The sequence below is a fragment of the Adelges cooleyi genome, unplaced genomic scaffold (assembly GCF_023614345.1).
Source record: "Adelges cooleyi isolate 19-005CV unplaced genomic scaffold, UGA_ACOO_1.1 ACOO_flye_CR_arks_rails_tigmint_CR_PRNA_38, whole genome shotgun sequence".
In the NCBI taxonomy this organism is placed as follows: domain Eukaryota; kingdom Metazoa; phylum Arthropoda; class Insecta; order Hemiptera; family Adelgidae; genus Adelges; species Adelges cooleyi.
Window position 1 is genome coordinate 1,204,320 of NW_026096056.1, and position 18,355 is coordinate 1,222,674.

General features: G+C 30.8%; 2 protein-coding genes across 2 annotated transcripts; one reads left to right on the forward strand and one right to left on the reverse strand.

The window, feature by feature from the left end:
• Window positions 1-1,078: 1,078 nt before the first annotated feature.
• LOC126841223 (probable cytochrome P450 6a14) lies at window positions 1,079-5,391 on the reverse strand. The gene is made up of 4 exons (XM_050577556.1): window positions 4,353-5,391; window positions 3,604-3,828; window positions 1,689-1,940; window positions 1,079-1,523 (listed from the first exon to the last, which is right to left on the reverse strand). Exons 1-4 carry the CDS (start codon window positions 5,254-5,256, stop codon window positions 1,354-1,356), a joined length of 1,551 nt encoding a protein of 516 aa, XP_050433513.1. The 5' UTR covers window positions 5,257-5,391; the 3' UTR covers window positions 1,079-1,353.
• A 6,142-nt stretch (window positions 5,392-11,533) lies between these two features.
• On the forward strand, window positions 11,534-17,945 carry LOC126841229 (uracil-DNA glycosylase-like). The gene is made up of 2 exons (XM_050577564.1): window positions 11,534-11,728; window positions 16,884-17,945. Exon 2 carries the CDS (start codon window positions 16,910-16,912, stop codon window positions 17,795-17,797), a length of 888 nt encoding a protein of 295 aa, XP_050433521.1. The 5' UTR covers window positions 11,534-11,728; window positions 16,884-16,909; the 3' UTR covers window positions 17,798-17,945.
• Window positions 17,946-18,355: the final 410 nt, after the last annotated feature.

Here is an 18,355-nt window from a genome sequence, read left to right on the forward strand (position 1 = left end):
ATCAGACTTTTTAGTTTTTTTTTTATAAATTTCAACAGTAAAAACTAATTTGAACATAACTTAAATAAAAAACACTCAAAAATGTATTTTTTAATGCTAAATTTGAAAATAATTCGACAACGTACTTAAATATTATATGTTAATAATGTTATATTTTTTATAGGTCTATGATATACGGATATTATATCGGGAATATCTGATTAGTCATTATGTTTGATAGTAGTGTTAGGAAAAGATTTAAGGGTTACCGATTTGCGACACTAATAGAATAAAAAGGCTAGTTTAAAGTTACACACACGAACAATACTATATTACGGTACACACTCTACACCTCATCGGTAGACCGCCACACAGGCACTAACTAACTTATATAGTTTAACAGACAACAGTAAGCCCTCTCCCCCCCTGTATTAGGTGTAACAGTGTATTTTAACGCTACAATATATATATATATATATATATAAATAAAATGTTTGAATCATTTTTTTTAAGTTTGTATACGTAATACATAATATATTAATATTTAAATATTTAAAACAAACCCGAACTTTAGTAAAATGTGTAAGATATAAAGTCCCAGCTTAAAAATTATTCTTAATATTTATAACAATTTTATTGCCTCTTTAATATGATTTGCTTGGAAATTATTTATAGTTTTTAGAGATTTTTACAAAAAATTTGTGCACTTCTTGATATTTTATGTTCTTTGAACCTAACCTCTATGATATCACAGATTTTATCTAATCTGTGATGATATTTCATTTTGTCTCTCCTACATAACATTTATCACATTTTTCACATTGTATTTTATAAATCACTAATTTTTTTCTCTTCCCCTAACTTATCTTTGAACTTTTAACTTTAATCGAAAACCGTTATGATCGTAATACTTCTTATGATCAAAAGAAAAAGACAATTTTAAATGCCATAATATTATACAATAATAAACCGGTCGCGTAAAAACACAACCATCTCAAAATCTGCTTGCCCTTCACTGCTCAATATTCCATAAATCATGTTATTGTCATCTACAAGTCCTAATATGTACTTAGATTTTTCCAAACTATTAGATGTACTCTTTTTAAGAGGCCATGAGAATTATTGTCCCTACATTGTAGTTGTTGTTTAAATATTACATGGATATAGTATATTCAGGTTGGCGCTTGCTTCTAGACTCATATTAGCACAACTCGTCCAAATGTCACAAAAGGACAGAAAATATTAACTTTTTAAAGTAGATAAGACAATGAAAAATAAAATAATAGCAATAGACAAAACGGTGTACACTTTGTTAGTAGTCGTTCAAAATATTATGAAACAATAATTTGTTTACAGTTTCTTAATGATGTATAATTAGGAATCAAGGCTCTTAAATTTCAACCATATTCCATTTTCTGGTACAGTAGTCAAAGTTAGTTTTTTAAATTTCATTGGAGCATCAGTTTTTTCACATGGTTCTACTTCGTATTTCGATAATATTTCCGAGAGTGCTAATTTCATCTCCATTTCGGCAAAACGTTTACCTATAAAATATATTGAAAATTGTGTTATCAGTAAGTTCAGTTAAACATAGGAATCAGTTACAACAAAGTTTACACAGAACGGCAAAACAAATATTTTACCGTCAAATGATTTGAATTATATTTTCTACTTGCGCCGTCCAACGATAACCGAAGAGCTTTATTTACCTAAACACAGACGAGGTCCTTCTCCAAAAGGCATGTAAACACCACTGGGTCTTTTGGCTTTTTCTTCGGGGGTAAAGCGTTCCGGATTGAAGGTAACAGGATCCGTGTAATACATTGGATCCATGTGCAGGCTGTATGCAGGTATGGCGATTTTAGTTCCCTTTTCTATTACCAAATCTTCTCCGGGAACTTGGTAGGACTTTGAAGCCTCTCTGATGAGTAACGTCAATGGTGGATACATGCGTAGAGTTTCTACAAAAAAAAAAAAACGCATTCAAAAAATGTAGTGTAGAAAGAAAAAAGTTTTTCAGCTGAGTCTGCAACCACGAAATGGCATTTTCATGTCTCGAATAAATTTAGAGTAGTGGTGGAATTATAGATAATGAAATAGTATATGAACGAGCTAGTATCTAAGGTGGCTAGTAAACATATCAAGTTTCTGGCTTATATTTTAGTGTTTTCATAATATCTGACCTTGAACAATTCATAGGAAATGTGACCTGTTAAAATACATTGAATTTATTTTTCAGTTATAATTTGATCGTTGTGAATATAACGGGCACAGGGCAGTTGGCCGAAAAATGATAAGCGATTTTATCACCGATATCATGCACGAGCACCTGCGTCGCAAAAAAAATATTCGAATATTTAAAATCCTTATCAATAGACTTAATATGTATTGCATTTGTATTGATGATAAAGAATTTGTATTGCTGATAGACGAAAGTGAATGATATACTGTACCTAAATTGTATTATTAATAAATTAATTTATTCTTTTAAGTTTAAACTATATTATAGCTATTATTATCATGACAAAACAGCAAACAGCTTAATTTGTTGTACTAATAATTTAATAAGTCAAAAATAAGAATAACTCCTTAATTATTTATTAGTAACTAAACTTAAGTGATACGATAAATGGTAGACATTTTCAGGAGTGAAAAATATATATTTCCAAAATAAAATAATTTTATTAACTATTCTCCTGATTCTATAAACAAAGACAAGCCAAACAAATTATTAAATCTAAAAGAGTGAATCACAACTGGAATTATTACTTCTATAAGAAATAGAGAAGAAAAACTTTTATACAGTAACTTAAATGTCTAAGCATATTAACTTGAATGAGCAAATTTCTTTATACAAATTGACAACACTGTACTTTGTACTATTACGAAATTTGCAATTGAGGGGTGACATTTCAAAACGTACTATTTCCCGTGTTAAATTGAGTTTAAAACATTGCTATACTTTCATACTTTATATTTTGTTTTATTTTAATAATTTATCAAAATCAAACAGTTTATACAACATTTATAAAAGCAAAGACTGTAAATGAATATTTGTGATATAATAATACTATATTATTGTAACATTTGTAAAGGCCTACTTGTCAAATGTATATTTGTTTTTATTTCTACTCTATTCAAATGAAATAATTGATTTATAAATTGTAAGATAAGCAACGACCGCAAGTTGAAAAATGTTGATAAAGTGAGATCAAAGATTAGGTATTGTTTGCTGGCGTTATTAATGTTTTACAGTTACTTCTACAAAAACAGCATACGAAATAATTTAATTTTAATTAATTTAGTATTATTATTTAAATGATCAAAATGTGTTTAATTATTCTGTTGTTTTCAATTTATTTTATATTTGTATGATTACGATATTTTTTTTTTAATGAATAAAAAAATAAGGTTTTATTTTTTATGGAGATCACACAAAACATATTGTAACAAATTACAGACACATGGAAAAAACAAAGTATGAATTATTTACTTTTTCAGGAAATAGTTAGCTATGAATGAATAAAGAAATATACTCACAAAAAATAGAATTAGTATGTTTTGAAATATCGCCCCTCAAATACACTGACTTCATATACCTAGATATAGATTAATGCTACTAACCTGCCAAAACCATTTCGAGATATGGAAGTTCTGCTAAGAAACCACTATTAAGTTCATCGTCATGGTTTGACTTTGCGGTTAGGATTTCTTCACGGACACGGTCTTGAATGTGTTTTTTTAAGGCTAATTCATATAAACAGAAGCTCACAGTCGTAGATACCGTCTCGAAACCGGCCACAAACATTAAGAAAGCATTGGCTATTATATCCATTTCTTTATAGCTCACTGTGAAATAATAATATAACAACAATATCAATACAATAGGTTCTCGATTGAAAAATAATGTTAAACTAATACGATAAATACAACTTAAAATCAAATTTGTATTATATTATGAAGGGCACAGGGGAAAAACGGTAGTAGTCACATTATGAACATTTTAGAGTATAGTAAAAATAATGTTTGTGAATTCCTCTCCCTCTTACACAAGAACAAAAAAAAATCACATTAAATGCTATTCTAATAAAAAATGTATTGACATAAATAAAACAAATTAATGGCATAAATTGAAAAAAGAAATTTCATAATGTGACTACTACCGTTTTTCCCCTGTGTCCTTCACATATTAATATCTATAACATGACAAAGTTAGAACGCAATCACATGATGTTGATCTCAAAGAATATTAACATTTTTTGTCCGACGACCAAAATAGTGTTTTTCGGCATGTAGTTTAATAAATTATATATTATTAAATGTTAATATCGTACATCATTTGAATTGTAAATTTATTGGAATGTATCAGTTACCGGACGGCTCCGATTTGTTGATGACCAAGTCTGTTCTGGCCTGTAGCAGACATTGCACAAAGTCATTTCTTGTGATGTGGTTCTTTTGTCTGTATTCCATTGTCTGGAAAAACGATTTTTCAAAAAAATCCGTCGCAAACTTTGGGAAATCGTTTATTTTCAACATTTTCCTCAACCCTGGCGAGATGAACTCGCACATGTCTTTCAGCTGAAGTCTAATTGACGGCGCGAACACAGCTCTTCCCGCCTTGCGGAATAAGGAATTATCATCGACTATGGTGTTCAACTGCAGTCCGAAGGCGCAAGTGCCGATCACGTCCATCGAATAATCGCCAATGACGCCACGCACCTCCAGCACGTCCGACTGGGCTAGTTTCAACTGCAGGTTGTTCATCAGTTGGTCGCCACAGTCTTTTATCTGTTCTCGCATGTTCTTCAGTTTCGACGACGTGAACACCGGGCTTATTTTGGCCCTGATGATTTTCCATTTCTGACCTTTCATCGTGAACATGTGGTTGGTTATAGGAGTGGCGTCTATGTCCACGGGGAACCCGTGATCGGAGAAGTGCCAGAAGTCCTTGACCAGCACCTTGGCGATGAGATCCGGGTCGCGAAGCATCAACGTTGGCGTTCTCATCTGGTAAAATCCCCAGTATTTGTGTCCGGCACTCTGTTTGTACAGCCTGCCGAAAAACTCCGTCTGGTGTTCCAGTCCAATCAACATGCGGCTAAAATTTCCCAACAGCGGCACTGGCCGGTCGTGGGGCACGTTTCTTTTGCGCCAGTATCCGTAAGTGGAGATGCTGAAGTAATACAATAGAAATCCTACGGCTACGGACAACGCGCCCGTGTACAAAAACCAGGTGCCGGTAAAAGGCCATGCACCGGCTACGGATAACAACATGATTGCACTGTACAGTGCAATGGAAACACAACTAAAGCCTCATGGCTGTTTGCCGTGTTGCTTAGATAGGTGAAATCACTATTCGAACAGATAATGTTTGACGTAGGCTGACTTTGTTATCAATTTAAATAATATTAAACATTCGTAGCTGTGTTAATTAACAATTAAACGTGTTGATCCAAACGGTTGAATAAACGAAGTTAGAATGGATACAATAATTGTTTGATATGCGGAATATAGGACGTGTTGTTCACGCGTCCTATATTCTCTAAGGTCTACTACTGACCTTCACCTGTTTTCTCAGTAGCTGATATTTAATTCGTACATTTATGTATATTTTATTTGTTTTGTAGTTTTCAAAAGACCTCGTATATTTTAGTATTTTACTAACGGATGAACAGGGTTATGCAGGGTAAATAAGGGAAGAATTAAAACAATTATTTATTTTTATCATTTTTTAGCTAATAGTTCACCCAATTCTGATACCTTTTTCAACAATGTTACCTGTCCCTTAATGTATTAATAACCAACAAACATACGATTTTTAAACAGTAATGTGTAATAACTGAAATTTTTCAAATCGAGAATAATTTATTGAAAAATTTGACTGGTTCAAAACAAATCAGCTTTGAATAATTACTATTGAATTTATTAGAGTTTTAAACTTAGGAGGAGAGGTGGAGTGCGGTTGAATAACGCGCTTAAATAATACTATTTTCCACATCACATCCCTACCTAAAATATTAAACTTCAATAACTTTAAAATAAATTAATCAAAATTAATCATCTACCGTATGATATTTTCCAAAAATTATCTTAATTTAAAAAAAGTTAAAAAAATGTTTACATTACCATTTAAAAATCTTAAGTTCATAGGTTATCAAGTAATAACACATAATGGATGAAGTAATATTGTTGGAAAACATTTTGTATTTGAGCTGACTAAAATCAATAAAAAAAAATGTTTTTAAAAATTCTAATATGTTTTTATAGATGCAATAGTAAACCAATCACACAATATACATATACACATATGAAATGGTTGGTCGATAAAAAGTTTGTAGCATTCATTAAACGATACCTAATGCAATTCTTCAATGATTTAATTTTAATATTAGTAGAATTTTGTAGGTCATTAAACATCACGTGTTGGCTCGAGAATGATTGATTAAATTAATTAACTTGTTATGTACTCGCGGTATAATAATATAACGTTTTTTTTTGCTATCTTATCTAGTTCTTATATACCTACTGTAATATATCACTAAAATCAAAAGGGCAATTCGTTGAGATTTGATTCAAATAACAATATATCTGTAAGCTGTAGTCTGTATACTAAGTGTTGCCGCACGAGTCTGACGTTAGGAACATCTGGTGGGCGGCGCTCACACCGAACATCAGACCGGTCCGGCCGCCGCGCCGTGATGTCCTCGTGCGGCAATTACGCTTAACAAAATGATAACAAGCACACCAGAAAAATGATAACAAGCACACTAGAAAATGGTAAAAGTCTCGATTCTGAAAATATATCTCTCTACAGACACATATTGTCGTTGCCGCGAAAAACTTGTGCTAAAACCTAAATGTTAAGGAGACACTATAACGTGTAAAACGTTTTATTATACAGTAGGGTAACACATATGAAATTCAATTTTTTATTTTTCATTTATTGTACAATGGAGATAGCACGTTAGAGATTTTATCATATGATAGCTTATTTTTTTCTGTACACGGGATCCTAAAAACTCAAAATTGTAAAATTGGCACATAGGAGGTTTTTTGAGGCAACGATGATGTACTAAAGACATCCTCTCTAATATTAGAAATTATATATCTTGAAACCTAATTATTAAAGGGCATAGGTACGCCTTTAAATTATAATAAGAAGCATTTTGTGGGAAAAACTCGCTGTTTCAAATTTTGTTTTGTGTTTAGTAGACGACCGCGGTAATGGTTGAGCTAAATGTGTGTTTTCTAGTACTCTTGTTATAATAATAATTGAACTTGGAAACTTCAAAACACAAAATATATCTTTATATATCATATGACAATTTTTTTTTACCATTTTTATGATTTAGCTAATTTAGCATTATTATTTGAACATGGATATTATGTTATTAGACTGGGGTAAATCGGATAAGACTTTACTATTTTATTAATTACTATAAAAATGTAATTGTTATTTAAATAATACAAGATGACCTTTCCTCTCCTTTTCATTATAACCAAATTTATGGGATTCATAAATATTATAATATAATTATATTAAAAGGTGTAACAACCCCGTAGCCCTGTACGTATGTATTGCAGGCTTTTTGAGTCTTGTCACAATCGTGGTGATAGGTTTTTAGATATTTAATAGAATAACTTCAGAGTAAATCACAAACATTTAATTTAATATACTTATAAAACATGTACAACGACAAACAGTTAATAGCATAAGTTCAGTATGCTTCAAAAATATGATGATTAAGACAATTATAAGCCGCTTAAGACTTCAAAAGAAGATGATAGGTAGAAACTTCAAGTGTAGTGTATGGTGGTCCCAGCACATCTGCCCTGCTATGCCTGAAGTTCTCCCTTATATGCTGGTCCACTCGCTGAATGGCCGTGGGAATCCTCGCAATTATCGAAAGACCGCGCGTGGATGACCTCGCTCGCCCATGACATCCGCTTATGTCAACGGTGGAGGAAGAGTAGAGGCATGAGAGTGCAGCCTTCGCATGGTCCAAATTGGCTAGCTTCGAAGTGAGATTCGCACGGTAGTTGCCAAAAACGTTAAGTTCCTTTTAGTGGTTGGCCTCGTTGTTGAGGTCAACTGTGAACAGAATTACAAGTTGTCTGCTTTCGCAAGATGCTGTAATGACCTTTTGGGTCTGATGTGAAATCGACACGTGTGGTACATTCATATTTAGCAATATTTAACAATGAGAAGTTATATAATATAATATATAGATATATGTATATGTTAGTCCTGATAAGTTGTACAATGTAATATATATATATATATATGTATCTATTAGCCCTGATAAGGGTGGGTCCTTAACAAAGGTTGTAGCATAAAATATAGAAATAATTAAAAATTACCCACCTAAAATACCTGTATAAAATATATAGCTACATCAAATTTACTATACTGTGTTTACTTACTAAATATTGTAGTTATTAATGTATGTACATATTTTTAACGTCAACAAAAATAAATAATAGTAAGCACAGTATCTTTAAAAATTATACTACAAATAATAATAGTTTCTCAAAACATAAGTCTGTTTTATTTTTAAATATCATGTAAGCAAGTTATTACTATAGCTTTATCATTTGAAATATTGATAAACATTTATAATTAATTTTAAATAAGTCAATTAGAAATGAATTGCTCTGACTAGTTATATCTACATAGAATTCACCAAATACATTAAAATTCACTGGCGAGTCAAATAATGGTAATAAATTAAACTTATCTAATTCTAAATATATATTTCCAATGGCATTTCTAATAATTTTTTTAACACAAATAATGGCATTATTTTATAGCAAACATATATATATTTATTATTAACAGTACTTATATTCAATTTTTCTAATATTTTATATTCGTATAAAGTAACAGTAGGATCACGGTACGAAAAATTATTTTCAATATCATTTTGTTCTAAAATTCTATGATAAACATCTTGAAGGGGATATTTAGCATTTTTTAAAGTATTTTTATTATTTTGTAAACAATTTTCAAATTTAAATGCGCTAAATGTGTCCAGCCAACTGTCGTATTGTCTTATATAGGGAGTAAATGCGTCATTAGCGGGGGAGAGGTATGAAATAAATCCTTTGGAAAATCACCCAACCGTATGATTATATGGTATGACTCAATATATGTTATGTGTCCTGTTTTATTTTAATATATCCGTTTATAAAAATATTGTACTCAAAATAATATATAAATAATTATATGCGGTATTATTATTTGTGCATACAATTGATTATAGAATATTTAACTTATATTATGTAAAATTACATTATTTAATTGTGTGCAAGTATGTGATTTAGTGCATACAATATAATTATTACACAGCCATGTATTTTAACAAATTTTGGTATATGAATTGACCCATGAACCTTGATAGTAAAGTATTGGCTAACTCATTATATGTAATACATGTTTCGTTTGACACAAGTAGTCGCAAAGCACAATGTAACAACTAAAAATGTTTGTATAATGACTTTTGTAATTTCCCTTTAAAATAATAGCGCCTGAATAAACCAAAAAGGAACTAAATTCTACTGCCTTCCAATACGCAAGTTCTTCTAAAGAACGACGTAGTCTGTTTAATTCTTTGGGGAGATATGATTTTAAATGTTCAAGTTCTGAAGATATTTCACTATCATTAATAAAACGGACGGGCTTTTTGCCCTTTTTCCAAAATTATAATAATCGTTTCATGACACCAAGACATACATTGAATTTTCCTACACATAAATTGCCACAAGAATCTTTTAAATATAAATGTATTATTACACTCCTGCATTAAGTCAAATTAGACATTTACTCAGTTAAATACATAATCTTAAATATTTTTTAAATTACTATAACTAAAATAAGTTATCAATAATTTTATACTCACCGTGTATATGATATATAGTAGTACATATAGAGATACAGTTTGTTTAGCTTTGAATGTTCTTTTCCCTAGTATAGCGCTGATTACCATGGCGAAACCACTCTTTTACACTTTCTTCGAAGGCGATACCAGTGGAGCTGAAATTTATTCTACCGAAATCTACAAAATTAATAAACATATGTATAGGTACAAATAAGTAAAAAATAATTAAAAAAAAAAAAATCTTAAAAATATTCACTAGAACAAAATTTATTTCAATTGCCTTATCTTTGTGGGACACCCTGTATAATATGGTATTTTTACTAAGTGTGAAGCAGGAACCATAACAGCGACACGTTGTATAAATAAAAGAGCAAACCGCTAAAATTTAATACTGAAAAAGCAATTATTGTTATACAAGCTCGTCTCTTACATCACAATACATTGCTACCATATTAAATTTCATAAAACATAAAACTATAGAAAAGGTAATTTTTTTTCAATTTTGACTCAGTACATTCCAGCCTAACGGATAACGATTTATAATGAATAGAGGCAATAGGGGCTCGCGCCCCCTTGCAAGGGGCGAAAGGCTACAAATATTCGTCAAGACATATTTTATTATGTTAATTAAAAACGTATAAATCAAATGTGTACCAAAATGCAGCTTTCAGTGAATATTTAAAGTATATTTTATTAAATGTTCATTATTCTAGTTTCTGATATGAGCTGTACAGTTATAGTGCCGCCGCAGTTATCAACAACGCTGGGGCTTACAGTAATGTATATATATAATAAAAAAAATCTGTATCCTATGTAAAATTGTAAGGTCTTTAATTTGTATAATTGGTCATTTTTACGTATGACCAATAGTTTTAGCAAATAAAGTATATAACTTAGCATATGGTAAATTCGACGGGCTTTAATTTTTATCCTTTACACTTTAACCGTAAGTCTAACGGTTATCGGGTTATAAGAAGAAACGGCGAGGGGGTAGCGCAACCCCTTTTTAAGAGATGGAGGGCTACGCACAAGGGGTAGGCTTGGGGACTTTTGTAGTATGTTGATCAGTATGGTATGGACTGTTTGTGTACCAAAATTCAGCTTTCGCGGAATTAGTTCCAATCTTTTTGTCTAATTTGATATGACTATAATATGTAATAACCGCGCAAAGTACATTATTTATTTGTTATCTTATTATTTTTTCACTAGATATTATATATTGCATATTATTATTAGCATTAGTGCTTAGATCATCAACATGTGGGGGTGTAAAGGGCAATGTTGATTAACTTGTTTTCGCATTTACTTTTATCTCTTATTCTATTTCTTATTGTTAAATAATACACCTATATTTATGACTTGTACAACTTAAATAGGAAAGAAACGGAAGGGAAACGGGTCATTGTTGCAGAAGCGATGTTTGGATGTAACTAGTATAACGTTAAACATATTAATAATATTCATTTTATTTAATTAAAGTGTTCTATTTTTTATTATTATACAAAGTATATTCTAACGACTCAGTCACGTTATTACAATATACTATTGTAGCTACCAGCCAAGGCAATAGCACTCCCACTTTTCTCGAGGCGTCACAGTGAACGGTCAACGCCACAGGGAGTGAGTGTGTCGGTAAATATGTTTTTATTGCTCCAGCAGTATTGTCAGTGGACCTTAGGCGTGCAGTCTGTTCGATCTCACGCACCCTCATAAACATATTAGTTTTTAGCAAAATTATTTTTCACATTTAAAAAGTTTTAATTGTAAACTCGGTTTTTTTATTTTCTACATAATAGTAGTAAGCGTCGAAAGAGTCTCGTCGAGAATTCACCTATTCCATACGAATCAAGTCGACAATATTTGTATTGGTAAGCATAGCGTGCATATAATTATTACTATATAAGTGTTCAGCAATTATTATGCCAATACATTACCGGCGGTTTGTTAAAAAAAAAAACACCTTGAAAATCTATACTGCTCGCATCACAAGCTAACTAGTCTACTATATCAAAAAAAAAAATTAAATAGGTATATTATTACTATAAACATAAAAATAATAATATGGTTAAAGACAATAATTGTCTCATTATTATTAGCTTATCCTACTGCTACATTATACAATTGTTTTGCTTTGTACGTGCATTACATCTACCGTACACTTATGGTGCATACGGCTGCTTGTAATATACATTGTCATTGTCGGATGGACGTGGCCTGTCTTTGTGACCTACTTATATATTGCTTAAAAGTGGTAATATTCGTACTTCGTCCTTGAAAAAAATAGATTTCGCCTTTTTCTTTAGTTAGCAATGTTTCATCACCAACGGCTAAAATATTTAGACTTTATTCGAAATTATATTGACCATATTTGACTATTGTTCAGATTTTTTTAAGGTGGAAATCGGTTAAGTGTTTTATTATAATATAATATAGATTGTAGGTACTTGCGTTTGAATTACAGCTAATAGCAATCGGTGTATAATACAAAAATTGCAAAATAAAACAAATAATTGAGAATAGTTGAAAAAATGTTTAGTTACCTGTTACCTCTATTAATAATAGTTAATCTTAAACCACGGCGGTGTCTACTTTTTTTATTTTTATATTTAAATTAGCACCAAATATGTATTGAATATTCTTTATTAGATATAGTACTACCAATATACAGTGAAAACCCAATGAAATAAAAATATATAAATTATCATAAGCACACTTTCCCGAGGAGGGGTAAATTTGTTTTGCTTTTTGCTAGGTGTAGTTTGTAGGATTTAAGGTCTAATAATTAGACTTAAAGTGCGTCTATAGTGGAGCAAAAACATAACCAATTTTCTTAAAACCCTGTAGTCAAAACTTTTTAAAAAAAAAAAAGGTTTTCATTAAGTGTATCGATCAACTACAAAAAAGTGCATCACAACTTAATTTTTGTTCAAATAGGAACAATTCGAATCAACGTTTTCAGACAAAATTGTGTAGTACATTAAATAACAATATAATACCAATCTGGAGACATATGTTTAATACAAAATAATTAATTTGCTAGAGCGCTAAATAATTGAATTTTTATGTATAGTAATTTTGGGGCATTTATAATATTATACAAATACGACACGACCTGTTTTGACAAGTCTCGACACGTTTCGACATGTTCTGAGACCGCGCGTTAACCATTACAAGGCTTTCGATCAGTGGTTTTCAACCTTTTCGACAACACGGCACACCTAATCTTCTACACAATTATCGTGGCATATCAAACCATAGATTTGATTATTTATTTCTATTGCCATGTTGATTCTAGAATCTAGAATATTAGATTAAAGAGTTAATAATTGTAAAATAAATAATGCAATGATGAATAGAGTTTTATACGACGATCATGTACATCACCTGACCAAGAAAATACTGTGTTTGAATAATTTTCATGATACTGACGTCTAATAATATTTTTTGTTGTTTTTTTTGGTGGTTCACTCATGACTCATTGAAGAGTGAAGTGTTATTAGCAGAACGAGATATAAATGTATCTATAATAATAATTGTTGTTATTGAATAAAAATAAGTAATTAATTTAAAAAAAAAACACATATACTGTTTTATAAAATAAACTAAATATTAAGCCTGGTCCACACTAAGGTAACATAGACCAACATTGTTGCTTTCCATTTGTTTCCATGTTTCGATAAAAAGCCAAACATGTGGCAACTAATGAATGTTGCCTTAGGCCCGGGCCGACGATGCGTATCACCGGATCCGGCGACGCCGGATGTGGCAAATTTAACGTTGTCATAGGTTTGTTATTTTATTTTGGTCCAACGACACGTTTTTGATCAACGATCTGATCAATTGCGACGAGTATAATAATAATATCACTATAGTTGTCCCGTGCACTATATATTCGCACACAAACAGACAAAAATAATACAAAAACTAAGTATAAACGTTAGAACCACCGCGGTTGAGATAAACAAAAAAAACTAATCAAAATAATTTAAAATCAACCGGTCCAGACGTCTGGTATAGGTATAATATACTGTGTGATATTATTTTATCTACTGTAGCTTATATTAAGTATTGTATATACTTGTTAGTGCGGGTTTTTTAGATAACGTTGTCAGCGGATGTGCGAAATGGCCATCCGTACATACCTTATCGGTTGCTGTCAGTGTGGACTTTGTCAAAAGCCGACATAATGGCGCATGCCTTTATTCTACTGTAAATACTTAATACTTGTTATCTTTACGACATTATTATAATATATGTGTAGATGTGTGTGTGGGTGTAGGTCAGCGTACGTAACAATACTTAAAAGTACAGGGTTATTTACTAACTGTCTGAACCAGTCAATATTTCATAAGATATTACCTTTTATACAAATTATTAATTTTTGTACTATTATAAATGTTATTAGTTCGGCCTAAACAACTTGACTAGACTTGTTTTTTTTTAAACGGGAACCCTATGTTTTTAGTTACATAAATATGTTGACCAAAAAATTAAAAAAAATTTAGGGTTAAATTTTTAAATTTCATCAATCTCTTCGTTCGCTATTCAAATTTAAGATCAATATTTGTTCGGTTTTTACAACAGCACCACAGTTTCCAATTAAATAATAACATTGACCAAAAGCACTGTCACCGTCACTGTGTTTGAAATGTTGTCTATCATTAGCTCAAAACATTTTAATGGTTATCGGTATTCTCGCCTATCGCAAAATGCTAACATAAATATGAATTTTATGGAATACTGGAATTTGGAAAACCGAAGACTTTTAATAATAATTGTTTAAGGTAATGATATATATTTACAAATTCAAAGCAAACAAACAAATTGATGAAAAATGAAAATTCGAACGCCAACATTTTTTTAATAAACGTTGTCTGAGTATTAACGGAATTAAAAAAATATGTTCTCATTAAAAAAAAAACGAGATTCATATTTGTTTTACGATGAAGGTAAACATTTTCATTGCATTGAAATATAAAGTAAACTATTACCTATAAGTACAGGAAAAAAATTATTTTCAAAATATTCATATTTCCTGAGAAAATGAGTGTCTGACATCAGATGGATCACCCTGTAATAAATTGTACAACAATTAATAAATAAATAATAATTAAACAATTTATATATGTTAGTCCAATTATTAATATCTTTTTCGACTTGCGTATCTTTGAAATCGATCGGGTATTATAATTATAATTTTTTTTTACTGGGTGATTGGTTAACTTTTTTAATTATTTTTTTTTTATAATTTTATAGTTATTAGTTGGGACAAATTTAATATATTTTTAAAAAAATATAACCCCATCCCTTATATGTTAAAAACGTATGAACTTAAACATTTTAAATGATAACGTATATATTTTATTAACATTTTAAACTGAGAACAATTTGCTGAACATTTTGACTGGTCGATAACCAGTTTTGGATAATTAATTTTCAAGTTATTCAATTTTAAAAGTTATAACGGGAGAGGAAGGGCGTTGAGTAATGTGCCCAGAAAAAAACATCTCTACTCTCCACCCTTACGCCCGTTTTAAATTTTAAACTTAAATAACTTTGAAACTAATTATCCAAAACTGATTATCGACCAGTCAAAATATTCAGCAAATTATTCTTAATTGAAAAAGTTAATCAAATATATACGTTATTATTTAAAAAACTTAAGTTTATAAGATTGCAATATAATATAAGGAACGGAGTTATAATTAAAAAAAAATATATAATAATTTTGTCTCGACTAATAATTATAAACATATAAAAAAAAAAAATAATAATCTAATATCTTCTAAGTTATTGACTGGTCCATAGATAACCAATCTGGGCAGTACATAAAATTATAATTATAATAGCCGATCATTTCAAAGACACGCAAGTCGAATATTAATAATTGGACTAACATTTATAAATTGTTTAATTATTATTTATTTATTAATTGTTGTACAACATATTACAGGGTGATCCGTCTGATGTAAGACACTCATTTTCTCAGAAAATATGAATATTTTTAAAGTAATTTTTTCCTGTACTTATAGGTAAAAGTTTACTTTATTTTTCAATGCAATGAAAATTTTTACCTTCATCGCTTATCTGTAAAACAAGTATGTATCTCTTTTTTTTTTAAAATAAGAACATATTTTTTTAATTTCGTTAATGTTCAGACAACGTTTATTAAAAAATGATGGCGTTCAAATTTTCATTTTTCATCAATCCTTTCGTTTGCTATGATTTTGTAAATATATTACATTTCCTTAAATAAATATTATACAAATCTTCGGTTTCAAAATTCTAGTAGCCCAAAAAATTAATATAATTTTGTTACAAACCACCATAAGCTGATATTTAATCATTAAAATAATGTATTTAATTATAATATGTTACCTTGACGCGTACAATCACTATAAATTAATACAATGTAATATTTTGCAAATGCTAAATTTGATTACTTTGGCGGCATTGTTTAAGTGGTTTTTTAACGATAATACATTAAATGTGTAACAATAAAATTATATTCAACAATAACATGTTTAACAAATATTTATATGACTTTAATTTTGCAACTGTCACAAAATTGTATTTTTATGTTGGATAATTGATTTTTGTACGATAATTAAATTAACACTTTCGTCCATCGTATCAAACATATAATAATCTATACATTGTACATCAAGCTATGGTCGAAGCGGGGCAGAGGGTACCGAAGAAACCATCGTTCCATTTAATTTAGTTAGTATTTTCCATCCCCCCACAAATTTAGTTTAAAATTATCCACCCCTTTTGGATTTTAAAAATCAACTGCCATATAATTTGGGCAAAAATAAATCAGTTATATGAGTAAAAAAAATTCCATTTCGTTTTTTTTTTTTACGAAAACTAGAATTTTAGGAACTAACCTGATTAGTTACATTCCCCACTTCTTTTAATGCACTTTGATCACTGACGACAATTAATGTTACACGACGAGTCGAGCCGTTGCAGTTTGGTTTAGGTATTATTTTGTTATAAAACGGTTACTTATTGTTACAGGTTGATTTTTCATTGGCTCCGCTAAGATGGCTCAATCCGACATAGATATGGTGTATTTTGCCGAGAAGTATCCAAGGGTTTTCCTAAATCCGAGTGACGTCGAGCAGAGGTGGTATCATAGGATTTTGAAACCAGTGTTTATTGCAAAAGAAAACGACCTCGCACGAATCGACAGAGAACTGATGGACACGGGAGAACTCGACGAAACGACCGGCGTGTTTAATATGGTCAGTCCGAACACGTCCAAAAAGATTTGGTCGTTCACGCATCGGACACCACTTGACCTAATCAAAGTGATAATTACCGGACAAGACCCGTATCCGCCAATGTTTCGGGGCAGGAAAAACGAATTCGAGTCCGACGGGTTGGCATTTTCCACATTACACTGTGGAAACAGTCTTCCCGACAATAACGTGTTGAAGCGAATATTCGACGCTGTAACAGACCAGATCGAAGATCCAAATCTGGACATGTCCCGCACGACGTTAGACTATTGGGCTTGGCAAGGTGTACTTTTGTTGAACACTGGACTTACTCGGGGTGACGAATCGCACACACAACTCTGGATGAACATCACTAGGGAAATTGTCGTAAGAGTATGCAATTATGTCCGCGCCCGGGATATGCAGCGCCGGCCCCTCGGCGTTCTGCTGTGGGGCTTCGAAGCCAAGTATAATTTTGGAAGGATTTTGTCACGGCACTGCCACAATAATATAACACTAACGTGCCGTCATCCTTCGGCGGCGGCAGACAAACATTTCAAGGGCCGGCCTTTTGCGGAATCTAACCGACATTTTGCGGAAATTAACGAGATACTAGAAGAAATGGGCAAACAGCCGATTGACTGGTCGACGGTGCCCGAGGAAGAACGCGGTGGCCAATCGGACGACTATTGGGATTATTACAACCAATAGTCTTGATCATGTTTCATAATTATAATAATCGTACCCAGCTTCATTTAGACGGATTAGTTACTCAATTCAGTGACATTACTTTCAAAAAAAAAAAAAAAATATATTGAATAATTGTTTTGTTCTATATCCGTCGTACATAAGTGGATAAGACCACCGCGAAACCTAATATGTGCAAAGACCCGACCAATGGTAATACAAACTAATAAATAATAATTTCAAATAGTTTCCCTTACTCAGAAAAATCGAAAGAAAAATTTTAAATAACGATACAGCTATAGTAATATGAAAATCATTATTATTCAACATATTATTATGTTTATTTATACAATTTATAAAATACACGATTTACACTTTATACGTTTATTATAATATAAATTAAATTTTTCAAAGTATAACAAAAAAAGTTAATCTATGATTTGAATTGAAAAGTATGTGTTTAATGTAAAAATAAAATTAAAAGAAGTGTAATTTGTAAAAAATATATTAGGGTGTGTGCAGAGATAAGACAAAATTGAATCAGTCTGAATTTATAATTTTAATTTTTCAAAAAAAATCAAA